This window comes from Sapajus apella, unplaced genomic scaffold, assembly GCF_009761245.1.
Source record: "Sapajus apella isolate SASKATOON/1434 unplaced genomic scaffold, GSC_monkey_1.0 scaffold14, whole genome shotgun sequence".
Lineage (NCBI taxonomy): Eukaryota > Metazoa > Chordata > Mammalia > Primates > Cebidae > Sapajus > Sapajus apella.
The window spans coordinates 5,361,767-5,388,253 of NW_022436954.1; the positions used below are offsets into that span (position 1 = coordinate 5,361,767).

At 49.4% G+C, this 26,487-nt stretch overlaps 1 protein-coding gene and 1 long non-coding RNA gene across 2 annotated transcripts; both read left to right on the forward strand.

The window, feature by feature from the left end:
- Window positions 1–5,316: 5,316 nt before the first annotated feature.
- On the forward strand, window positions 5,317–8,367 carry AP5B1 (adaptor related protein complex 5 subunit beta 1). The gene is made up of 2 exons (XM_032282819.1): window positions 5,317–5,546; window positions 5,646–8,367. Exons 1-2 carry the CDS (start codon window positions 5,397–5,399, stop codon window positions 8,133–8,135), a joined length of 2,640 nt encoding a protein of 879 aa, XP_032138710.1. The 5' UTR covers window positions 5,317–5,396; the 3' UTR covers window positions 8,136–8,367.
- Window positions 8,368–11,995: 3,628 nt separating this feature from the next.
- LOC116554741 lies at window positions 11,996–26,134 on the forward strand. Its single transcript, XR_004270290.1, has 3 exons — window positions 11,996–14,260; window positions 23,251–23,257; window positions 26,125–26,134. It is a non-coding gene; the product is annotated as an uncharacterized LOC116554741 (long non-coding RNA).
- The last annotated feature ends 353 nt before the right edge of the window (window positions 26,135–26,487 follow it).

Sequence of the window (26,487 nt, forward strand, 5' to 3'; positions counted from 1 at the left end):
GACACAGTGGATGCTCAGTGGATACTATTGGAAATCTTCACAGATGTCCCTAGACCCAAGGGGCAGTCTTTGACATCAGGGTAGCAACTCCAGTGTCCAGAAAGCCAGGACACTGGATAAGTACAGTGAAGCTGGCCAGGGAAACTCTCCCTGCACAGTGAGTTACAGGGTGTGGAATGGGGCCCCAGGTGAGAGGCAGTGTTGTCCATGCCGTTCACTGCTATAGCCTGGCATCTCCATCTGTGCCTGGCACAAAGTGGGTGATCAATAAATGTTTGTTGAATGAATGAATATCCTATTTTCTTGACTCCTGTGACCCATTCACCTTTCACAGTCCAACTTTTGGTAGAGACATAGATATGGGAAGTCAATACCACAAATTCGGTGATAAAAGACAACAGACCCTGGCTGTCAGGGAAGTGAACAGAGTGGGAAGAACTGGGGAGAATGTGCCTATCTAAAAGGTAGTCACAATCCTGTCACTCAGGTACAGAAACCCCACGTGGCCACAGCTTTCCATTTTCCAAGAGAAGCTAGAAGTCCAGATTTGTAAATGAAATCTAATTTTTTAAATGTTAGCTCAATTTTTTAAAAAATAATTTTAAGAGTTGAGGTCTCACTAGCTCGAGTGAGCTGCCGCACAGTGGTGCAATCTGGAATTAACCAGCTCAAGTCATCCTCCTGCCTCAGCCTCCCCAGTAGCTGGGACTACACATGTTTGACACCACACCCAGCTAACCAAAAAGTCTGAAAACATGGAATGAGTCAAACAAAACACCTTCGTGGGTTAGGTTTGACCCACAGGCTGTGGTATGTGGTGTGGCTGCCTTCACGAGCAGCTCTGGAGACAGACGATGCATGTGATGGTGGGGAAAGGCGGAGCTGACTGTGAACCCCATGAAGGCTGGCGCCTTCTGCTCTGATCACCACAGCACCTAGCACAGTGCCAGCTAGATGTCATTCATTCATCCCTTAATTCAGTCAACAATTCCTGAGCACCTGCTGTGTGCCAGGCACTGAGATTCTACAAAGCAAGGCAGACAAAGAAGTAGGAAAGCATGTAAGCATAAGCATAAGATGCACGCAGAGCATTTGATGGGAGAGCATGATAGGGAGAGCGTGATAGTGGTGGGTGGGGGTGTTGAGGCCTGATGAGAGGGAGGAGCCAGCTGTGAAGATCGGGGAAGTGCATGACCAGCAGAAGGAACTGCTGATGCCAAGGCCCCAGAGCAGGAGTGAGCCTAGGGTGTGTGCCACGAACCCAAATGCAACTTGGCTGGGCAGTGAGGGGAAGAGAGAGTAGGGGAGCCAAGGTTGGAGAGGCAGGTCGGCCACGACACCCAAGGTGCTGTTAAAACCCAGGCCAGGCCTCCCCTCAGCTCACATCCTCCAATGACTTCACTGCAGCTGGAATGAGAGCCTGAGGCCTGGCATGCTGTGGCCACCGCTGACCTCCCAGCTCCCAGCTGGGTCCCGTGTGCCAGCCACACTGCTGGCTCCTGCGTCCCCTGAACAGGTCCTGGCCTGTTCCCAGCTCTGGCCCCTCCTCCTGCTGCGCCTTCTGCCTGGAACACTTTTCCCTACTGGATTACTGGCTACCTCTCTTCATTCAGGTTTCAACCAACTGTCCCCTCTTGTGAGGGGCTCTCTGTTCACCCCAGCTAAATCTTTGTCCCCACCACCCCTGTCCCACTACCCTATTCTGTTTCCTTTGCCACAACTTTCACTCCATGGCGTTTTGGTTTTGTCCTTGCTTATTATTGATTCTCCTCCCCACCAGTGCAAGTTCTGAACTTGAGGGACCCCTTATTGTTTTATTTTTGTTTTTGTTTTAATTTTTGAGATGGAGTCTCACTCTGGTGCCAAGGCTGGAGTGCAGTGGTGGGATCTCTGCTCACTGCAACCTCCGCCTCCTGGGTTCAAGCAATTCTCCTGCCTCAGCCTCCCGAGTAGCTGGAACTACAGGCTTGTGCCATCACGCCTGGCTAATTTTGTATTTTTTAGTAGAGATGGAGTTTCACCATATTCTCCAGGCTGGTCTCGAACTCCTGACCTTGTTATATGCCCATCTCTGCCTGCCAAAGTGATGCGATTAACAGGTGTGAGCCACAGTGCCCGGCCTTTATATTTTATTTTTGCTTTTTGTGCCTCTGCTGGTCTGGGGTGGGTCCCCTTTTTAAACGCCATTTTAAATAGCTTTATTTAGATATAATTCATATACCATCAAATTCACCCTTTCATAAAGTATACAATTCAGTGGTTTTTACTAACCTCACAGAGCTGTACAACCATCACCACTAAATCCCAGAACATTTTCATCACACCAAAAAAAACCCTCTACTCAGCCGGGCGCGGTGGCTCACGCCTGTAATCCTAGCACTTTGGGAGGCCGAGGGGGGTGGATCACGAGGTCAAGAGATCGAGACCATCCTGGTCAACATGGTGATACCCCGTCTCTACTAAAAATACAGAAAATTAGCTGGGCATGGTGGTGCGTGCCTGTAATCCCAGCTACTCAGGAGGCTGAGGCAGGAGAATTGCCTGAACCCAGGAGGCGGAGGTTGCGGTGAGCCGAGATCACGCCATTGCACTCCAGCCTGGGTAACAAGAGCGAAACTCCGACTCAAAAAAAAAAAAAAGAAAACCCTCTACTCATTAGCTGTCACTCTGTCTCCCCTCCCCCCGGCCCAGCACTCACTGTCTGCTCTATCTCCATGGGTTTGCCTATTGACTCGTTCTTCCCTAAGCCTTCCTGTATCCTTATCACCCAGTGCTGTGAGGGTGTGTTTGTTGTAGCTCCATTTTACAGATGAGAAAACAGAGGCTCAGGACCCCTTGGGAAATTGACTTTCCTTTTTCCAAGCTTCGTGTCTAGTGACTGCCCACAACTGGGCTGCATGAGGAGGACTGAAACTCAGCAGGAGGAGAAGAAATGAGGGAAGGCATGGAGCGGGGAATTCCCAGCTCAGCATCTGGCAGTGGCCCACACCTGGGCCCTTGGCTGGGATATTGCTGTCCTGGGTGAGTCTGATGATGGGCTGAGCTCAGTGCCATGCCTGGCTTTGCCAGGGACAGAACCAGCACCACCCACCCATAGGGAAGCAGACAGGCGAGAACAAGGCCCACCCAGGGACCTGGACACCCAAGAAGGCCGGGGGTACCTGGTGTGGGGGAAGGACCAGGTCAGATGAAGCAAGGGGCTGTTTGTGGAAGTCCAGGCTCCACTCTGAGGGGCTCTGTGACTGAGTGACTGCGCCTCCATGGGCTTCCCTTTTCTCATCTGTGACTGGTACCTACCCTTGGTACTTGGGGTTGCTGTGAGACTCAGTGAGTCTATGTGGATTTGTCCATTGCAGCATTGGAGACCATAGGTGTGGGTTTCCTCCCTCAGCCCCAAGGAGCCAAGACTCAGGCAGGAGGTGGCAGAGGCCACGCTGTCAGAGGCTAAGCCAGGGGCCAGAGCCAGTGCCAGTCCTCCTGACCCTTGGAAGCCTGTCTCCTCAACTCTGCGAGGGGTTTAATAACCACTCCGTGAGAGTGGGGAGGGTCAGGGATGTGCAGTTACCAGCACCCTCTGGGCTCAGACAGGGAAACCAGACTGGCTCCTGCTGCAGGCCCCTCCCCTCCCCAGGGCTGCTCTCATCCTGCCCTCTTTCATCTTGGGTTTAATTAGCCAGGCTGCCTCACCCCACAGCCTCTTGGGTGGGAGTTATTACTCCCATTTTATAGATGGGGAAACTGAGGCACCTAGAGGGAAGTGGTTTGGGACTGCCGCCTGTGAGTCAACTGTGGAGCCAGGGCCCAGAGGAGCCAGAACGGGGCCTTCTGGCTGGACCTGTCCCTCTGGGTGGGTCCCTATCTCCCTATCCCCAAGGGCACCCAGACAGCCTCCTTTTTGGCACTCTCCACCCCTCAATTCTCCACCACCTCCCATCTAGAGCAGGATGGGGTAGGGAGAGACCAGTTGGCAGTGCCTTGCATGGGGGCTCAGGCCTGTTTCATCTTCAAAGCGGCTAATTAGAGCCAGAGGTGGGTGGTGGGGTTTGGGCGCCGGCGTTCTGTGCCCTGGAAATCGGTGGTCTGTGGGACACCTGCAACCTGGGCCTCTGGCCTGGGAGAGACCGCGGCCCAGACCCCCCGAACACCCCTAAACAGCCAGAATCCAGCCCACTGAAGTCAGGAGTGCTGGGTTCCGGCCCTGCTTGCCCCCAAGTCTCGGTTGGCAAGGCCGCCCTCCTCGCGGGCCTTGTTTTCCCGGGCCTTGTTTTCCCCATCACTAGGCGTGCCTCGAGCCCCGTGACCGGCCAGGCCCTGACAGCCCGCACTTCCCGAGTATGGATCCCGTTGTTTTCGACTTAGGGCCCTGCCCCGCCCTCGCCGTCACGACCCCTGCGGGCCGCCAGCGCGGCCTCGAGCAAACAAAGGTCAGCAGCTCCCGGAGGGCCGCGACCGCGGCGCCGGCTCCTCGCCCCCAAGCCGAGCGGGTGGGGGGGCCTGGGCAGGCGTCAGGGAAGCGAAGCCAAGCCCTGCGGCGCCCGCCCGACCGGTTCAACTGGGGCGCCCTTCCTGCGGGCGCCCTGCGACCGCACCTTGCTAACCCCCAGCGGCCACTCCGGGAGCCCTAGGACCCGCACCCACGCCCCCCGGGGCCGCGCGTCAGGCACAGGGTGCGGTGCGCCCCGGCGCCTGCGGGGGGCGCGCTGGCTGCCGCCCTGCGCGGCTTGGCGGGCGCTGGTGGGGCCGGGCCGCTGTCCGCCGAGGGCCGCGGGCTCGCAGCCCCGCGCGGCGGGATCTGGGATCGGGGGCCCAGGCTCACCCCGCCCCGCCGCCCCGACTCACTCCCCTCCGCCTTTCCTGCCCGGGCCTGCGGCGGTTTCTGGGAAGGGGGCCTGCGCGGCGGGACAGTTAGCCCCCGCGAAACCGGCGAGTAGGCACCTGCGGGAGGCGGCGGCCCCGTTACGCCCCGCCCCGCCCAGCCCCGGCCGCCCCCGCGCCCCGCCCCGCGCAGCCAGCCCGGAAGGAGCCGGCCGGCCTGAGCGCCCGCGGCGGCTGAGTCAGGCGGCGAGCGCGGCCCGTTACCGCGGGCGCCGGGGGCCCGGGCGGCGCTGTGGTTTCGGTGCGAGCCGCGGGCGAGAGGGCGGCGGCCTAACGAGCTCTCGGCACGCACCCGCCCCCGCCTCCTCCCCGCTCCTGTCCCGCGGGGGCCCAGGCGCCAAGCCCCGGCGTCTTCCCGGAGAGCCCTGGTTTCATCGTGGGAGCAGGGCGCGGGTCCCGCCGGCATCTGCGCGGCGGCCAGGGGTGACCGTAGCCCCTTGGGGTTGGCGGCGGGCCCCGCGCTCCTGGCGGCCACGGCCTGAGGCTCCCTCTCCCCAGCGCAGGGACCTGCGCGCCTCACCATGGGGCCCTTAAGCCGGGACGTCTGGGCCCAGCGCCTGGGGGCCTTCCGGGCCAGCCCGTCCGCCTTCATGGCAGGTCCCGAGGCGGAGGATTTGGGTCGCGACCTGCTGGGCGACCTGAGGAGTGAGAAGCTGAGCGAACAGACCAAGGTAGGCCCCCACGTGTCCTCTGCCCCGGCCCGCAGGGTCACTCCAGCCCGCCTTGTCCAGAACCTCATCTTCGTGATTCCCTCCTAATCCCCCATCCAGGTTTCCCTGCTGGCCCTGAGTTTGGAGTACCCAGCCCAGCTGTGGCCCGACGCCTCTGCGGCCGAGGTGGCTGCCACCTCCCTGTTGGACACCCTGGTCCTCCTACCCCCGCGGCCCTCAGCTCTCCGCCGGCCCCTGCTGCTGGCGGCCACCACAGCCCTGGCGGTGGGCGGCGCACTAGGCCCCACCTCGGGCGCCTCCTGCCGGCTTCTGCCCCTACTTCTCGGCCTGGCCGCGGGCAGCGATCTGGGGCGAGGTTTTGTCCCCGCCTCGGAACAGCGTCCCTTGCAGGCCACCGCCTGCGAGTGTCTGCGAGAGCTAGAGAGCTGCAAGCCTGGGCTGCTTGGGGGCTCCCTGGGGCTGCTGCGGGGCCTGCTGGGGCAGGAGGGCCCTGTCCAGCCGCTCAGCCTGCTGCTGTCCCTTGCCTTGCGAAACACCCTGGTGCTCCAGTCCCGGGCTGGGGCTGGTCTGGGGGCACTGCTCACGGCTAGAGTTTCCCCAACTGGGGGTGGTCCCTGGGATTGGACACTAGTGGAGGAGGGCGATGGACGCCTTCAGCCCCAGGCACCCAGCTGGCCGGTAGCTGAGGAGGGAGAGGGGGAGCGTAGCCTTACAGCACGAGAGCACAGCCCTGAGGAGGCGCGGGAGCTGCGGGCTGCGGTGGCCCAGCTTCTAGACACCTCCTATCTACTCACTCCTGTGGCCCAGGCCCAGCTCCTGTGGCTGCTGGGCTGGGCCCTGCGGGGTCTTCAGGGACAGCCACCAGCACTCTTCAAGCCACAGCTGGTACGGCTGCTAGGCACAGCACAGCTGACACTGCTGCATGCAGTGCTGGCGCTCAAGGCGGCCTTCGGCGAGGCCCTGTTCACAGCCCAGGATGAAACGCTGCTGCTCCGCCGGCTCACCTTGGCCGCCCAGCACCCTGCTCTGCCTCTGTCCACCCATCTCTTTTACCTGCACTGCCTCCTGAGCTTCCCTGAGAACTGTCCACTGGGCCCCGAAGGTGAGGAGGCCGCCCCACTGCTGCTAGGGCCCCAGCTATGCCGTGGTCTCCTGCCCAGTCTGCTACATGAGCCGATGGCCCTCCTGGCCCGCCTGCATTTGTTGTGCCTGCTCTGTGCCGAAGACGAAGAAGAGGAGGAGAAAGGCCAGCTTCCAAGCCCAGGGCACTACCTGGAAGAGCTACTGGCTGGCTTGTGGCAGAGGGCAGCCCTGGAAGGAGGCCCCCGGGCCTTGGCCACTCTCTGCTTCCAGGGCTCATACCTGGTTGCCCACTGCCTGGCTGGGCAACCTACGGTGCTGACCCCCTTGATCCACGGACTGGCCCAGCTGTACCGAGCCCGGCCCATGCTGGCTCCCCACTTTGTGGACCTCTTGGATCACGTGGACCCTGAGCTGAGGGAGCCCCTGAAGGTGGTGTTGCGGCAGGAGGTGGTGTCCAGGCCAGGCAGGGATGAAGCTCTTTGCTGGCACCTGCAAATGTTGGCAAGGGTGGCAGATGGAGATGCCCAGAGTGCTACCCTCAACTTTCTACGGGCTGCGGCTGCCCACTGCACGAGCTGGGACCTACAGCAGGGCCTGCTGCAGGTCTGCCGGGCACTGCTGCGGGCAGGGGTGGGAGGTGGCCTGGTTGACTTGCTGCAGGTACTGGCCAGGCAGCTGGAGGACCCTGATGGGCGTGACCACGCCCGACTCTACTACATCCTCCTGGCACACCTGGCAGGACCCAAGTTGGGGGTGGCCCTGGGCCCCTCCCTTGCTGCACCTGCACTGGCCTCTTCACTGGTGGCTGAGAACCAGGGTTTTGTGGCAGCACTGATGGTGCAGGAGGCCCCGGCCCTGATACGGCTGAGCGTGGGGTCCCATGAGGTCAAGGGCCCACTGCCAGTGCTGCAGCTCCTGCCAGAGGCGCTGGAGCCCATCTACTCTCTGGAGCTGCGCTTCCGCGTGGAAGGACAGCTATATGCACCCCTAGGGGCTGTCCGTGTGCCCTACCTGTGTCCTGGCCGCCCTGCCCGCCCTCTGCTCCTGCCCCTGCAGCCCCGACGCCCAGCCCCAACACGGCTGGATGTCCACGCCCTTTACACTACATCCACCGGTCTCACGTGCCATGTCCACTTGCCACCCCTGTTTGTGAACTTTGCCGACCTCTTTCTGCCTTTCCCCCAGCCGCCAGAGGGGGCCGGTCTGGGCTTCTTTGAGGAGCTCTGGGATTCCTGCCTGCCAGAGGGTGCTGAGAGTCGTGTCTGGTGTCCACTTGGGCCACAGGGCCTGGAGGGCTTGGTGTCTCGCCACCTGGAGCCTTTCGTGGTGGTGGCCCAGCCCCCTACCAGCTACTATGTAGCGATTCACCTTCCCCCAGACTCAAAGCTGCTGCTGCGGCTGGAGGCAGCCCTGGCAGACGGAGTGCCTGTGGCCCTGCGGACTGATGACTGGGCCGTGCTGCCCCTGGTGGGGGACTACCTCCGCGGGCTGGCGGCTGCCGTCTGAGCCCCAGGAGGCCAGGTGGGGCAGGACTGTGGCCCTTGTGGGGGCCAGGGCACACTCCTGTGGCTCTTTTTCCCAAAACCCTGCATTCCCCAGTGCCCTCGCTGGCTTGTTTTCTTCTGGGCCCTGGTTGGGAGCAGGCTCATGGGGGTGAGGGTCTTAGTCTGTTTTTGCTGCTTTAGTAAGATACCTGAGACTGGGTAAGTTATAATAAACAGAAATGTATTGGCCCACAGCTCTGGGGCTGGGAAGTCTGCGGTTGAGGGCCCAGAGCCCAGCGAGGACCCTTCTGCATCCCATGATAGAGGACCCACTACCAAGATAACAGCCTGGGCCCATGCAGGAGGGCAGAGCCCTCTTGGCCTGATCACCTCTTAAGGGTCCTAAGTCTTATACTGTTACAGTGGCAATTACGTTTCAACATGAGTGTGGGAGGGGATGAGCATTCAGACTGTAGCAGGGTCATAGGCCCCAGGAAAGCCCCCAGACAGAACTCGGGACTGCAGAGTTACATAGTTGTGTCTCAGCCAGACACACTAGTGCTCTCCAGGGTCCCTGCCCAGGAGGCAGGGGAAAAATCTTTCTGCTTCCCAGAGAGGGCCTGGCCTTGCTCAAGGCCGCTCAGTGATTTAGGAAGGGGCTGGAGCTAGAGTGTGTGGGACAGTACTTTTATTTCTTCTTTTCTTTTTTTTTTTGGTGGGGGGCGCTAATGACAGGCTCTCACTCTGGTGCTCTGGAGTGCAGGGTGCAATCAGGGCTCATTGCAGCCTCTGCCTCCCATGCTCAGGTGATCCTCCCATCTCTGCCTCCTGAGAAGCTGGGTCTACAGGTGTGAGCCATCACTGTATTTTTTTTTGCACAGACGGGATCTCCCTGTTTCCCAGGCTGGTCTCTGACACCTGGGCTTAGGTGACTCTCTTGCCTCAGCCTCACCAAAGTGTTGGGATTACTGGTGTGAGAGCCACCACACCCCGCCAAGCCAGCACTTCTCAACCACCAAGGTTTGCAGGGACCCTACCCCAGAGAGTTCAGGCCGGGCAGGACAGTGGGCCTAAGCCAGAAACAGAAAGGCTGTGGCGGCCAGGTAGTTTCTCCAGGGAGAGAGCTTCCCAAGCTCTGCCAGTTGGAGCCCGCTCTAGGAAGGGCCTGCTAATAAGGTTCGAGGGCTGAGAGAGGGAGCCACATGATCGGAGTTAAGACTAAACTTCTTCTAATCTCAGCCCCTAAGAAACCTAATTTGTGCTTAGGAATCTTCCCAGGTAAGAAGAACTAGTTCCTCTAGTTTTTGTTTTTTTTCCCCCAAACATCCAAACACAGGATTCAGCTGTGTGGGGGCCAGCTCTGCTGCCAGGCACATGTGTTGCCTCATTTCATCCTTGCAACAGCTCTGCAGGGCCCCGCAGATGAGGAAATCTGTAGGTCAGAGCAGTTGAGTGATTTTCCTAAGGTCACCCAGCTGGTTGGTAATTGTTTTTTGTCATCTGGTAGCAGGTTTCCATTATCACGTCATCAGAGCAGACCTCAGCCAGGGCCACAGAGGTCCCAACCCTCTCTGCCCTCTTTTGCTGCCCCTGCCTCTTGGGCTCCCAGCCACAGGTTCCCCATGGGTCAGCTTTACCCCTCCTGATCCCCCTGATTGGGGCAGGCCAGAAGAAAGACGGGCCTGGGCTGGGTGTGGTGGCTTACACCTATAATCCCAGCACTTTGAGAGGCCGAGGCGGCTGGATCACCTGAGGCCAGGAGTTCAAGATCAGCCTGGCCAACATGGCAAAACCCTGTCTCTACTAAAAATACAAAAATTAGCCGGGTGTGGTGGCATGTGCCTGTCATCCCAGCTACTTGGGAGGCTGAGGCAGGAGAATTGCTTGAACTCAGGAGGTGGAAGTTGCAGCGAGATGAGATTGCACTATTGTACTCCAGCCTTGGTGACAGTGAGATTCTGTCTCAAAAAAAAAAAAAAAAAAAAATGGGAACCAGGCCTGGGACAGTGGGAGTGTTATAGGTCAAGTCAGGGGGCCTGTCTCAAACTTGATATGTGACAGTAACTTGCTTTGTCACCTCAGCAAGTGATTTCCAAATCAGGAAGGGGTCCGTTTCAGGAAACAGAAATTTCTCCAGCTGTTTTTGGCAGAAAGAGATTTGAGGGAATCAGGGTACTTAAAAGTCCAGGGGAAGTCTGGAGAAGCTACCTCCAGGAGGCTCCCACTGGAGCTGAAATCAAAACATACTGTCCTGCCTGCCATCCACCCCTTCTCAGCACCCAGGAAACTGGGCTTGGGCCCTGGCAAGTGGGGTGGGACTGCCACCTCTGCCTCCTGACACCCACAAAGCTAGAAGCCTGGTGCTGCTGCAGAAGGACTGAACATCTCCAAGGCTGGGCCCACAGGGCAAATGGCCCTGGCCCTGTTTCCTCCGTCCACCTCCTTCAAAAGACATCTCATTAGTGGACTCAATTTTTCTCTTCCACAGAACCCCAGTGGCAAGGGAATCTTTTTGCCTGAAGATGCTCATCCTTAGCCTAACAGTAAGGTAACTGGTCCATGCAAGGACTGGCCATCCTTTAACCCATCTCTCTGCCCACCTGTGCATCCATCCCATTTTATCCATCCACTCCTCCAGTGTTGGACACCAGATGACCTTCAGCTCCCCCGCCAACCAGAACTGTGCTGCAATGGCCATTCTTAGATGTCCCCTGTGGACCTATGTAACACTTTCTCTGGGATATATGCTAGGGGCAGAATTGCTGAATCGGAGGGCATGTATGTTCGTGGCTTGGCTAAGCAATGTTGGAGTAAAAGCTTTTGGTTTTGCATCTTCTCAGCGCTCCTAGGGAGGCACCAAGAGGCAGGATGGTGCTGAGTGAGCCCTCCTGAGAGCTCCTAGACCCCACCCCTCTGTGTCCTCAGCATCACACACTGCTGCTCATCATCTCAGCTTCCTGAAGATCTATAGCGGCACGCCTGTAATTATCCAAAGTACAACCAAAAATTCTTCCTAAAAAGAGGGAACCAAAGTCACATGGGTCACTTTGTCCACCTGTGTGGACGCTGCTGTTCATGTACCCTTCCTTGCCTCTTCCAAGGCAGGTCTGGCTACAAGTCCAGCCCTGGCTAATGAAATGTGAAGAGGGTCAGTTTTGGGGCAAAATATGTCATTGCCAATGCTCAATTTTCCAGCCTTCTCTCCCTCTGCCATGACAGTTGGGGAAGTACATGTTGGAGGTGCTAAATAGTTGAGTCATCTCACTTTGATACGCTGCAACAAATGCACTGGATTATCAAATTAGTTATGTAAACTAAAAATCCTAAACCCCCACCAACTGAATAGAGGCTCCCTCGTGGCCAAGGGGACCCTAGAAAAAAGTTCCTGGCCTTGACAGGCTGAGAGGTCAGATGTAACTTGTTATACCCTATTCCTTTATGGTTTAGACACAACTGACCAGCATGAATGAACAAAATAGGAATAATGAGATGGACAGAACAGACTGTGTGCCAATAAGATACCAAATGGTAAACAGGACCTAAGGCCATGCCAGGCAAGGGTTAAGTCATACAGGGCCCCCACTCCATGCTCTGCCTCCCCTGTCCCCTACTTATGAATAAACTATGTTCTAATTGCACAAGGTTTTTTTCTGTAGCAGCTAAAACGCTAAAAAAAGCACTGTTTTTTTGTTTTGTTTTTTTGAGACGGAGCCTCACTCTGTCACCCAGGCTGGAGTGCAGTGGCCCAATCTTGGCTCACTGCAACCTCTGCCTCCTGGGTTCAAGTGATATTCCTGCCTCAGCCTCCTGAGTAGCTATGATTATAGGCATGTACTACCATGCCTGGCTAATTTTTGTATTTTTTGTAGAGACAGGGTTTCACCATGTTGGCCAGGCTGGTTTGAACTCCCGACCTCAGGTGATCCGGACGCCTCAGCCTCCCAAAGTGTTGGGATTACAGGTGTGAGCCACCTCACCCAGCCCAAGCACTGTTTTTGAGATAAGCAATATTAAAAACACTTTCAGCTTCACCAGATGCTGACTAACTGACCTCCAGCCAGTGTTCCACCAGCCATAACTACGGCTTTGGTTGGACAAGAGACTGATTTCAGTAACTTGCCTGATGACCACCCACCATGGACTGGTTCTGGCTGGTTTGCAGAGCTCGTGCATTTGCGTGGAAAGAGCTTTTGCCATATAGGGCCTAATCGTAATATATTTAAATATTAAGTCTCCACCCCAAAGCGAGCATGGGTTGTATGTTACATGCATGTATGTTCAATATGCATGTGTCAGAACCACCTTCATGAACATTCATAGCTCCTCATGTAAGCTATTGAATGTGTATGTTTCATCAGTCCATGGAGCATGAAACTTCTACCGTAACCCCTCCTCCTTTGAAGTGCCTGTCTCTGGTCTTGGCTGGAGGCACGATTCCCAGAGGAACTCTCCCTTTCCGAGGCTGGAGTGCAATGGTGCGATCATAGCTTATTGCAACCTTGAACTCCTGGACTCAAGTGATCCTCCCACCTCGGCCTCCTAAGGTGGTGGGATTACAGGCGTGAGTCACTGTGCCTGGGCTATAACCAGTGTTAAATCATGTTGAGCCTAAAGCTGCCTCCTTACAGTTTTTAAATTTGGCCTAAAGGTTTCTCTGTGCATCGTGAACTGTAACCTAAACGGACTTGTAAACCGAATGTAGCCAGTGCTTGTGCCAATCACTGAGTTTTGGCTAATCAAAGGTGGCCAACTGTTCAAACTGTGTTCAGATAAGGCAAACACCATCTGGCTGGTTTCTAGATCTCACTTCTGTTTTCTGTACTTCATTTTCCTTTTTCTGTCCATAATTCTTCCACCACTGCTGCACTGGAGTCTCTGAGCCCACTCTGGCATGAGAGGCTGCCTGATTCTTGAATTGTTATTTGCTCAGTTAAACTCTGTTAAACTTACCTGGACTAAAGTTTTCCTTTTATCACTGAGCATCCTGTATTTTATCTGTTAACCCTGGATTGTTATTTACAACTTCTTTCTTCCATACCCATTCTATGGTTCTTTTAGGGATCTTAATGAAGTGACCCAAACTTCATTCCTGAAGAGTCTGAGTCCTTGGTAATTCTGCTTGTATTGGATCACTTGAGGCTTTCATTAACACTATCACTGAACCCAGCAATCCTCAGCGACGTCTCAGGGGATCCCCTGGGTACCACGGACTCACTGTCTCTGTTGTGTGGCAGCAACAGCCTCTCTGTGGACAGTCAGGATCAGTCTTCCTCTTGGAGCTGTTGGTCCCCAGGCAAAATGATGATGTGGGGGCAGCCTTTACCTCCAGTTCAAAAAAACCATACAGTGTCCATTCCTGGTAGCACTCTCCCTTGGACACTGCGGGCTCTAACCCTTAGAAGGAATGGGAAGGCAATATTTTGTCAGAGGCTTTCAGGTAGGAGGATAATGGTAGCAGCAGAAGTCCCCAGTGTCACCTAGAGAAACAATATGTAATGAGGAGAATAGATAAAATTATGCAACAGCAAGCCCTCAGGATAACATGGAGACAAGAATGCTCAAACTTAAAAAGAACAAGAAAAACAAATAACATAGAAATTGCCCAGCTGGGTGTGGTGGCTCATGTCTGTAATCCCAGCACTTTGGGAGGCTGAGGTGGACAGATTCCTTGAGCCCAGAGTTCGAAACTAGCCTGGGCGACATGGCGAAAACCTGTCTTTACAAGAAATACAAAAATTAGCTGGGTGTGGTGGCATGGTGGTGTTCTAGCTACTTGGGAGTTTGACATGGAAGGATCATTCGAGCCCAGGAGGTATGGGCTATAGTGAGCCTTGATCACACTACTGCCCTTCGGCCTGGGTGTCAGAGACCTTGTCTCAAAAAGAAAGAAAGAGAGAAAGAGAAAGAAAAAGGAAAGGGAAGGAAGGAAGGAAGGAAGGAAAAACAAATGACAGCTTAGGATGTCTCCCTTCCACATGCCCATTCCAACCTCACATGCCACAGGCTTTGTGTCGGGACAAGACTAGCTGAGGAAAACTGGGGCAAAGGTGAGGAGGACGTTGTAATGGGGCTTAAGCTTGATCTAAGACCTCACCAAAAAGACTAAGTACACTTTGAGCCTGAAAATGTAAAAACATGTCTGCAGTAGTGTCGAAGCTGGGACGATAGGTGGGGGATTTAAAAGTACACATGAGGCCAGGCATGGTGGTTCACACCTGTGATCCCAGCACTTTGCGGGGCCGAGGCAGATGGATCACCTGAGGTCAGGAGTTCGAGACCAGCCTGGACAGCATGGTGAAACCCCATCTCTACTGAAAGTACAAAAATTAGCCAGGCATGGTGGCCCATGCCTGTAGTCCCAGCTAGTCGGGAGGCTAAGACAGAAGAATCGCTTGAACCCAGGAGGTGAAGGTTGCAGTGAGCCAACATTGTGCCACTACACTCTAGCCTGGGAGACAGGGTGAGACTCTGTCTCAAAAAAAAACGAAAACAGTCCCGTGAGATGTGAAGCCACCATCTTGGAAACACATAGCTCCTGGGGGAGCAACTACCCACAAAAGAAGGGAAAAGTGTCCTTTGGCATTTAGGTGTGAAGAGGGAAGCAAATGGAGAAGTTTAATTGTCCTCCAAGACAAAAAAAAAAAAAAGACCCGCAACCCCCACTCCCGCCCCTGCAAAACAAATTCACTAAAGCATCTGGACTTTACAATGTTGCCAGAAGAGGGCGCATTATCTAGGGATCGTGTAAGACACCCAATACCATGAAAGTGAATAATAAAAAGATAGGTTCATACATACAAAGTTATTGCAAAATATCAGAAAATGAATTCCATCACATATGAACCAAGAAAAATTCACACAAACCTCTGAAACAATAGCCATGAAGAAGAAGAGAGCTGTAGTACACCACTCTAAACAGAACCAAATATATTCAAAACAAGCATTTGAAGACATGCAAAGCCACTTTGGTGGGAAATTTCAAAACAAAGAACAGAAATCAACAAAATGGAGGAAGAAATGAAAGAGATTTGGTTGAACTTGGGAAAGAAAGGCAACAAACCGACAAAATTATCTAGAAGTAAAGATTAAATCACAGGATGCCCAAGGGAGAATAAAAATTTAATAAGGGGCATTGAAGGAACACGGAAGGCCAATCAAGAGAATGGAAATAAGATAAATAAGTCGGTTGGGTCCAGAGAAAGTAATGGAAACAGAAGATAGCCAAAGAAGGAATCACATGTATATTATTGGAGTCCCTGAAGAAAAACTAAACAACTAAACCAGAACTAATATTTAACACTATAAGAAAACCGTCCAGGAGCAAAAAATCCACATGTTGGAAGAGCCCACTGGGAGTGCGGGAAAATTCACTCCGTGCGATCAACTTTGAGATATATCCTAATAAAACCCTAATTACAAAGACCCTTTAATTTTATTTATTTTTAAATTAATTTATTTGTTTCTGTCACCCAGGCTGGAGTGCAGTGACATGGTCTCAGCTCACTGCAACCTCCACCTCCTGGCTTCAAGTGATTCTCCTGCCTCAGTGTCTTGAGTAGCTGGGATGACAGGCACCTGCCACCATGCCCAGCTAATTTTTGTATTTTTTGGTAGAGATGAGGTTTTGCCATGTTGGCCAGGCTGGTCTGGAACTCTTGATCTCAGGTTATCCACCTCCCTTGACCTCCCAAAGTGCTGGGATTACAGGTGTGAGCCACCATGCCCAGCCTAAAAGACTCTTAAAAAACAAACAAACAAAAAAAAACCCCTCAAGGTCTCCAGGCAAAAAGATCAAATAACTTACAAAGGCAAAAGAATTAGAATGACAGCAGACTTTTTAAACTAGCATACAAAGCAAGACAGCAACGGAGCAGCAGTTTTTAGACATTACACCTTTACAAGTGTGAGCTGGGATTTTATATTCAGACAAACTGTCCTTCAAGTATCACAATTTTAGGAAACAATTTTCTGTTTTTCAGTGAGTACCTATGGAATTCTGCACACATGAGTCAGTCTGATAGAGATGTGTTTCATGCACACCAAAGACAGCAATTATAAATAATATATATGGGCTGAGCATGGTGGCTCACACCTATAATTCCAGCACTTTGGGAGGCCAAGGCAGGAAGATTGCTTGAGGCCAGGAGTTTAAGAACAGCCTGGGCAACAGTGAGATCCTGTCTCCACACACAAAAATAATAATAAAATAGCCAAATGTAGTGGCGCATAACTTCAGTCTTAACTGCTCAGGAGGCTGAGGCAGGAGGATGGAAGCTTGAGGCTGGGAGTTCAAGGTTGCAGTGAGCCATGATCACACCACTGACCTCCAGCCTGGGTGACAGAGTGAGACCTTGTCTCAAAAGAAAAAAAAAAAAAGGCCAGGTACAGTGACTCATGCCTGCAATCTCAGCACTTTGGGAGGTCAAGGCGGGCAGATCACTTGAGGTCAGGAGTTTGAGACCAGCCTGCCTAACATGGTGAAACCCCATCTCTACTAAAGATACAAAAATTAGCCAGGTGTGGTGGGCACTTATAATCCCAGCTACTCGGGAGGCTGAGGCAGGAGAATCACTTGAACCCAGGAGGCAGAGGTTGCAATGAGCCGAGATTTTCCACTGCACTCCAGCCTGGGCAATAGAGCAAGACTCAGTCTTAAAAAAAAAAATTATATGTGTGTGTGTGTGTGTGTGTGTAGTGTGTATACACAATATATGTAGACATGTATACACACATATATATACACATACATATATAGAGAGAGAGAGTCTAAGACTAAAACATAGGTGGATATGAGGGCAAATGTGTAGAAATGTTATATATATGTGGTGTATATACAGTGAAAAAGTAGAAATACTGCAACTAAAAACATGGGGAATGAGGAGCTGAGGTCACGCCACTGCACTCCAGTCTGGGTGACAGGGCAAGACTCCACCTCAAAAAAATTTCTTTTTCTTTGTAGATACGGGGGATCTTGCTATGTTACCCAGGCTGGTCTTGAACTCCCAGCCTCAAGTAATCCTCCTGTCTCAGCCTCCCAAAGTGCTGAGATTACAGGTGTGAGCCACTACCATGCCTGGCCAATTTTTGCTGGTACCTTTAACTCTCACCTATTGCCCATAGTATCAGCAATGGTCCAATTAGGAGAGAACCAGACAGTAATTTGAATAGAGAAGTTTAAAGAAATATTAACTATAATAGGGGATGGAAGTAACATGAGATTAGCTAGCAAGAGGTGACAAGAATGCTAAAGAACACAGAAATAATAGATACAGGGAGCAGCCTTCAGCCCTAGGACTTTGATGGAGCACCCAAGGAAAAGCCCCCTTCCTGCCCCCAGGTCTGAGATCCAGATCTGCGGGACAGGGTATGCCTGTGGCTCACAGGACAGCAGAGAAGTTGGTGCCAGTGGAAATTGCTGGAAGAACATCCTCTTGCGATGCCAGGGAAAACTGTTCCTTTTTTTTTTTTTTTTTTTTTTTTGTAGATGGAGTCTTGCTTTGTCACCCAAGCTGGAGTGCAGTGGCTTGATCTTGGCTCACTGCAGCCTCCACCTCTCAGGTTCAAGCAATTCTCCTGCCTCAGCCTCCCAAGTAGCTGGGACTACAGGTGCCTGCCACCATGCCCGGCTAATTTTTATATTTTTGGTAAAGGGGGTTTCATCATATTGGCCAGGCTGGTCTCGAACTCCTGACCTTGTGATCTGCCCACCTCAGCCTTCCAAAGTGCTGGGATTACAGGCATAAGCCACTGCACCTGGCCAAAAAAAAATTTTTTTTAATTAGTTAGGTGTGGTGGTGTGTGCCAGTAGTCCCAGCTACTCAGGAGGCTGAGTCAGGAGGATCACTTAAGCCCAGGAGTTTGAAGCTGCAGTGAGCTATGACTACACCACTACACTCCAGCCTGGGTGATAGAGCAACCCCATCTCTCAAACGAGAAAAAGCTATCAATAAGGATGGATAATCCAGGCCAGGCACAGTGGCTCACTCCTATAATCTCAGCAGTTTGGGAGGCCAAAGCCAGTGGATCACTTAAGCCCAGGAGTTCAAGACCAGCCTAACCAACATGGTGAAACCCCATCTCTACTAAAAATACAAAAAATAGCCAAATGTGGTGGTGCATGCCTGTAGTCTCAGCTACTTGGGAGGCTCAGGCAGGAGAATCACTTGAGTCTGAGAGGCAGAGTTTGCAGTGAGCCAAGATCATGCCACTGCACTCCAGCCTGGGTAACAAAAGGAAGCTCTGTCTCAAAAAAACGTTAAAAAAAATTTTAAAAAGAAAGGCAAGCCGGGCGCGGTGGTTCACGCCTGTAATCCCAGCACTTCGGGAGGCCGAGGCGGGTGGATCACGAGGCCAAGAGATCGAGACCATCCTGGTCAACATGGTGAAACCCCGTCTCTACTAAAAATACAAAAAAATTAGCCGGGCATGGTGGCGCGTGCCTGTAATCCCAGCTACTCAGGAGGCTGAGGCAGGAGAATTGCCTGAACCCAGGAGGCGGAGGCTGCGGTGAGCCGAGATCGCGCCATTGCACTCCAGCCTGGGTAACAAGAGCGAAACTCCATCTCAAAAAAAAAAGAAAGGCAAAAAAAAATTTTTTTTAAGTTTAAATGGATAATCCAGATAGAGATTTTTAAAGATGTGAGTACAAAGGTAGACCCTAGAGCAAAAATAAAAGCCTTGCTAAGTACCAATTTATAAAGAGCAAAGAATATAGCTCATAAATAAATAACAAATATAAAATAAACATAATTATGTAATATTATGACAGAGTATGGACCGATTTTACTGACACATGTAAAGGGGCTTGACTCACCTATTTAAAGAAAAAGGTTTTGAATTTGGCTCAGAGAGCAAGACCTAACTATACATATGCTATATACAAGAGAAACACCCACAGCAACATGATCAGAAAGGTTAAAAATAAAGGGATGGACAAAGGTATCAAGGCAAATGGAAACAATTAAAAAGTAGAGGTAGTGATCTCATCAGACAAAGTAGAATTCAAGCCACAAAGCATTAAACATGACAAAAGGTATGTTTTAATATAAAAGCCATCATTCTCCACAAAGCTGTAACACTTATGAATATTTATGCACCAAGTAGTATAGCAACCAATTTTAAGGGATTAAATACCACAGGAGATGCAAAGAAACACATGAGACAGATCAAGAGGACAAAAAATGAGTAAGGAGCTAGAAGACTTAGACAACATAATAAATACAGTAGATCTCATGGATATATATATTGGATTCTATGCCAATAGGGAACATACTTTCTTCTCAAGCACTCACAGAATATTTGTAAAACTTGAATTAGGTCATAAGGAAAACACCAATAAACTCATAAAATTATAGATTTTATAATATCTTCTGATTATAATGCAATAAAACTAAAAATTATTAACAAACAAAACTTGAAAGGCCCTTCCGTCAGGAATTCTCCCCTGACCCCCACACAGATCCAAGTGAAGAACCATTAGGAAAACACCTTGTATTATATAACTATTATATAACTTTTTTTTTTTTTAAAGATGGGGTTTCACCATGATGGCCAGGCTGGTCTTGAACTCCTGACCTCAGGTGATCCACCCACCTCGGCCTCCCAAAGTGCTAGGATTACAGGCGTGAGCCACCGCGCCTGGCCTATATAACTTTTTTTTTTGAGACAAGGTCTCATTCTGTCACACAGAATGCTGGAGTGCAGTGGTGTGATCATGGCTCACCGTAGCCTCAACTTCCTCAGCGCAGGTGATCCTCCAGCTCAGCCTCCTGAGTAGCTGGGACTATAGATGTGTGCTACCACACCTGGCTATTTATTTTTTTAATTTTTTTGTAGAGACAGGATCTCACTAAGTTACCCAAGTTGGTCTTGAACTCCTGGGCTCAAGTGATCCTCCTGCATTGACCTCCCAACGCACTGGGATTACAGGCCCGAGCCACTATGCCCAGCCTATTAAATAATTCTCAAGGGAAAAGAAAATACAGACTGAAATTACAGAATTGAAAAATAGTGGTAATGCAAACAATACAGAATCTTATGGGATATATTTTAATCAAGAATCAGAAGAAAATTCACAGCCCTAACCCTTTTGTCAGCAAAAATGAGAGGCTGAAAATGATTTAAATTCCCAACTCAAAAAAGTTAGAAAAAAGAGTAACAAAGTGAACCCAAAGAAAACACAAAGAAGGAAATAATAATAATAAAAAAACCCAGAAATTAATAAAGTAGAAAATAGAGAAAAGTAGACCTAATTAATAAATCAAAATCTTGGTTTCTTTTCTTTTCTTTTCTTTTCTTTTTTTTTTTGAGACAGAGTCTTAGTCAGTCACCAGGCACCAGGCTGGAGTGCAGTGGTGTGACCTCGGCTCACTGCAACCTCCACCTCCTGGGTTCAAGCAATTCTCCTGCCTCAGCCTCCCGAGTAGCTGGGATTACAGGCATGCGCTACCATGCCCAGCTAATTTTTTTGTGTTTTTAGTAGAGATGGGGGTTCCACCATGTTGGCCAGGATGGTCTCGATCTCTTGACCTCGTGATCCACCCGCCTCGGTCTCCCAAAGTGCTGAGATTACAGGCATGAGCCATCGCGCCTGGCCAAATCTTGGTTTCTTGAAGAAAATTAATGAAATACACTAGGCTTTGGCAAACTATGGCTTGCAGGCCAAATCAAGCCTGCCACAAGTTTTATAAAGTTTTATTGGAACACATTCACATACTGTTTCTATGGCTGCTTTTGTACTACAATGGCAGAGTTAAGCAGTTCTTACAGAGACTGTATGGCTCACAAAGCATAAAATATTTGCCATCTACAGAAAAGGTTTGCTGACCCTTGAAATAGGCAAACAACTAGTTAACTTGATTAAGAGGAGAGGCCGTGTGGGGCAGCTCACTCCTGTAGTCCCAGCATTTTGGGAGGCTAAGGCAGGTGGATCACGTGAGGTCAGAAGTTCAAGACTAGCCTGGCCAACATGGCAAAAGCCCATCTCTACAAAAGAAAGAAAGGAAGAAAGAAAATTAGCCAGGCCTGGTAGTGTATGCTTATAATCCCAGCTGCTCAGGAGGCTGAGGCCGGAGAATTGCTTGAACCCAGGAGGTGGAGGTTGCAGTGAGCCAAGATTGTGCCACTGTACTCTGGACAGAAAAAATAAACCCAACGTATCTAAAAAAAAAAAAAAAAAAAAAAAGAAAGGAGAAAACACAAATATACGAAATAAGAAAGACGAAGAGGAGAAAATCATGGAAACAGAAATTTAAAGAAATTATTAAGAGACTACTTTGCAGAACTGTATGCAAATAAATGAAAACCTAGATGAAATGGATAACTTCTCAGGGAAATACAGATGACCAAAATTGCTCCTATTGGAGTTAAAAGCTTTTAAAACTTTAAGAACCTAAACAGAAACAGATTTCTTCCCATACAAGAAATGATGAAAGTTATTTATTAAGGATCTATTCCCAAAAAAATAGTACAAGACCCAGATGGTCTCACAGGGGATCTCTACAAGTCTTCAAAATCTCTATGTGCTATGAATTTTTCAGAATATTAAAAATGAAGGAAAACGTTCTAGGTCATTTTGTGAGGCAAGTATATTCTTGATACCTAAACCTGATTTTAAAAACTGTCAAAAACTCCATACAGACCAATGTTAATGATGTATGTTAACATAAAAATACTAAATAAAAGTCCAGGCATGGTGGCTCACAACTGTAATCCCAGCTCTGGAAGGCTGAGGTGGGCGGATCGCCTGAGATCAGGAGTTCAAGACCACCCTGGCCAACATGGTGAAACCCCATCTCTACTAAAAATACAAAAATGAGCTGGGCATGGTGGCATGCACCTGCAATTCCAGCAACAGAAGAATCGCTTGAACCCAGGAGGCAGAGGTTGCAGTGAGCCGAGAGCCCGCCACTTCTCTCCAGCCTGGGCAACAGAGCAAGACTCCATCTCAAAAAAATATTAAATAAAATAGTAATAAACAGGATATAATACCACACTAAGAAAAGCGAAATTTATTCCAGGAATATGAAGTTGGTTCAATGCTACCATACCGTATTATACCATAGTGAAGATGTAAGGGAAAAAGCAGTTATCTCCACAGATTCTTAAAAAACATTCAACAAAATTCACTTTGCAGAATAGAGCAGGACCATAAGAATGACCATGCACACTGAAGTCATGCGAAATGATATTAATAATCCAGGGGGAAATTATGATCATTGCATGACCATTACACATTTTTATTAAAAATTTAAAAGCTCTCTTATTGTCAGTTATAAATGTATACAGAAAGGAAAAAATAGAAAAACACATACCTATTTAAGTACACTATAATTTAAAACATTACAAACAAGTGTTTTATTACTTTTTAAAAGTCGTTTCAGGAGTAGTGTGAATAGTGCTTGTTTTCCTCGTGTCATTTAACTTAGGACATAGAAAGAACATGCTGGCCAGGCACAGTAGTTCACACCTGTAATCACAGCACTTTGGGAGGCCAAGGCAGGCAGAGGTCAGGAGTTCAAGACCAGCCTGGCCAACATGGTGAAACCCGTCACTACTAAAAATACAAAAATTAGCTGGGTGTGGTAGTGGGCACCTATAATCCCAGCTACTTGGGAGGCAGAGGCAGGAGAATTGCTTGAACCCAGAAGACAGATTAAGCCGAGATTATGCCATTGCACTCCAGCCTGGGCAACAAGAGTGAGACTCCATCTCAAAAAAAAAAAAAAAGAAAGAAAAAAAAGAACATGTTTTCCATGCCTTGGAAAATTGTCACACTCCTTTCTAAGTTTTCAACATCTTATCCTTTGTACTTCCCATGTTGTGAAATAGCTCCAAGTTCTTTTAAACTTTTTGCCAGCGGCATTTCTTCCAGGATATCTATCATTTTTGTGACCACTGGCTGCCTTAATAATTGTCCTTGATCCTTGTTAGTATAGTGGTTAGTTAAAAAAATAAAATCAGCCGGGTGCAGTGGTCTATGCCTATAGTCTCAACACTTTGGGTGGCCAAGGTGGGGGGATCTCAGGAGTTCAAGACCAGCCTGGGCAATAGTGCAAGACCCCATCTCTTAAAAAGTTTAAAAACCTAGCTGGGTGTGGTGGCACATGCCTATCATCTCAGCTACTTGGGAGGCTGAGGCAGGAGGTTTGCTTGAGCTCAGGAGTTGGAGGCTGCAGTGAGCCATGACTGTGCCACTGCAGTATAGCCTGGGCAACAGAACGAGACTCTGACTAAAATAAATAAATAAATAAATCTTGACATCTGGGGGCAGATTTCACAGCAACATCCTCATCTGTACTTAGTTTCATATTAATCAACGCATGCCAACTTCTGAAATGATGAAACAAACCACCTTTTACTGTTAGTAAAAGTTTCTTCTTCAGTCTCCTTGAAATTACTGTTTTCTGTCAATGTGGCAATTAACTTCAATGCGTCAGCCTGAATGCTGGCCAAACCGATGGAGATTGTTAACAAATTACAGTCTTCAGTCCAACATAGAAGTAAACATTCCATTTCAACCACAAACAACTTCTATTTACAGTGCAATTTAAACTAAAAGATGTTGAAGCAACCTGGGTGTGGCGGTTCATGCCTGTAATCCCAGCACTTTGGATGGCTGAGGTGGGAGGATCACGTGAGCTCAGGAGTTGGAGACCAGCCTGGGAAACAAACAAAAAATAATAAAATAAAAAATATGTTGAAGCAACTTTATCTCATTTATTTTATTTTGTGTTGCTCTAAAGGAACACTGGAGACTACGTAATTTATAAAGAAAAGAGGTTTATTTGGGTCACAGTTCTGCAGTCTGTACGAGAAGCATGGCATTAGCACCTGCTTCTGGTGAGACCTCAGGAAGCTTACAATCATGGCAGAAGGCAAAGGGGGAGCGGTGTATCACATGGCAAGAGAGGGAGCAAGAAAGAGGGAGGGGGAGCTGCCACGCTCTTTTAGATGACTAGATCTCATGTGAACTTACCACCACTCATGACCACAAAGAAGGCACCAAGCCATTCCTGAAGGATCCACCCCCATGACCAACACCTCCCACTAAGCCCCACCTCCAACGTTGTGGGGGGGGTCACATTTCAATATGAGAATTGGAAGGGACAAACATCCAAACCATATTATGATATTCATCAGACTTTCAATATAGCTCATACCACAGCTTTTTCAATTATTTGTCTTCTTCTTTGTTTTTTTTTTTTTTTTTTTTTTTGCTGTACTTTTATATTTGTTAGCTATTCCCCCTTCTAATCATCCATTCATTTTTTTTTTTTTCTGAGACAGAGTCTCACTGTGTTACTCAGGCTGGAGTGTAGTGGTGCGATCTCTGCTCACTGCAACCTCTACCTCCCAGGTTCAAGCGATTCTCCTACCTCAGCCGCTGGGTAGTAGCTGGAATTACAGGTGCCTGCCACCACGCCTGACTAACTTTTGTATTTTTAGTAGAGATGGGGTTTCACCATGTTGGCCAGGCTGGTCTTGAACTACTGACTTCAAGTGATTCACCTGCCTCGGCCTCTCAAAGTGCTGGGTTTACAGGTATGAGCCACTGCACCTGGCCCAATTATTCAATTTTGTAAAATGTTATATCTGTTTTATCACTGAGAGACAAGGAGGCAACCCAAGTATACACCTGACTGACGTCTGCATGAACTAACAGACTGGCACTGACCAAGCAATCACCATCAGACTTCGAAAGCAGTGATGTCCTAATCATGACGCCCATCTGTTACTTATGTCATGTTTTTTGGACTAAAGAGCCAGCAGCAAGATTTGCACATTACACAATTACTCCCAGTTAAAATGCCATGGTAAATGAAGTTTGAACCATGTTGGTGGAGGGGACTGGAGTTATTTAACTAAAATGTAGTAACTGAAAAATGTGCGTACAGAACTGGGCAAAGCAAAGACTTCCCACATATAGCACCTTAGCCTTTGTATGAGTTAGGAAACAATGGACTGTTTTTCCGTCTACATTCACACTCAACACAGAATGCTTCTAATCACCAAAATGTGTGGGTGATCAAACCCACACACCAAACAATTCTCTAGTGGACACTAACAGGGTGTCTTATAATTTAATTCAATTCCGACATCATCGTCATCTACCTGAAGTTAGAGTCAGAACCCACAGGGTAAGGGCTCAGTCCCACAAGACTGCCCACGTTTCAGAAGCCAGTCACAAGGCCCAGGCTGTGACATGTGCTTCTGTACAGTGAGCTATAAACAGGGGCTCCCACAAACCCATCCTAGGGTTTGATCACTTTTAGGGCAGCTCACAGAACTCAGGGAAACTTTACTTACATTTACCCATTTATTCTAAAGAATATTACACAGGATACAGACAAAACTGAGGCACAGGGCAGGGCACGTGGGAAGAGCTGCTGAGTTTCCCTGCCCTCTCTGGGACGTGCCACCATTCAGGCACCTTCATGTGTTTAGCAGCCCAGTAGCTCTCCAAACTCTGTAGTTCAAGGATTTTTATGGAGGCTTCATCACCCAGGAATGGCTGATTATTAACTCAACCTCCAGCCTCTCTCCCCTTCCCGGAGGATGGCGGTTGGGACTGAAAGGTCCAAGCTTCTCATTATGGCTTGATCTTTCTGGTGACCAGGCCCCATCCAGGAATCACCAAGAGGAACTTGTTAGCAGTTCATGTTTGAACTCCTAGAAGTACTTTCAAGAAGTATAAAAATGAATACACAGATATTTAAATGTTAAATATTTGGGTTTGTGGTCAGTCAAGTTTCTACATAAGAATGAGGTGCAGAGTGGTGAACCAACTTTAAATAACATGACCATTCTCCTCTGATGTAATGTTGCCTATTCTAAAAGGTGTTTATGAAACCTTAATTACTTGCTCTATTTGGTGAGAATTAGGCAATGAACAGAGAATCACATTTAACATCGTTACAGAAAATTTTTCTGTAGCCACTATGTAACTATTAATTTTCAGATTAGTTTTGCATAATAGAGATTCCTTTCTGCCACTAAGTGGAAAATAAAAGATTTAAAAGTCAGAAAATCATGTCTTGGACTCTGAAAGATATCAACAAAGGATATTTTTCAGTTGACTATGTTGATCTGGAAGTCAACTTCTTATAACATTGAGACAATATATCAAGGCCTAGAATTCTGTCTGATACTTCTATAGTATGATTTGCTACTAGAATTCTGAAAAGTCATTCTTCCTAATAAATAGATTTTAGGGGAAAATGGATGCTCCTATAACTCAAGAGATTCCAAAGGATTAGAAGCTCTATGCCAGAAAATGGGACAGAAACCAAGTATATATTTCTTATTATATCCAAACATCACAGCTTTAGCCAGCATCTTACTTAAAAGAGAAATACTAAAAGTGTTTTTCACTT

Coding starts and splice junctions, on each gene's coding strand:
- AP5B1 (XM_032282819.1), top strand. CDS start 5,397: ATGGGGCCCTTAAGCCGGGACGTCTGGGCCCAGCGCCTGGGGGCCTTC. Junction 5,547..5,645: donor AGCTGAGCGAACAGACCAAG/GTAGGCCCCCAC, acceptor TCCCCCATCCAG/GTTTCCCTGCTGGCCCTGAG.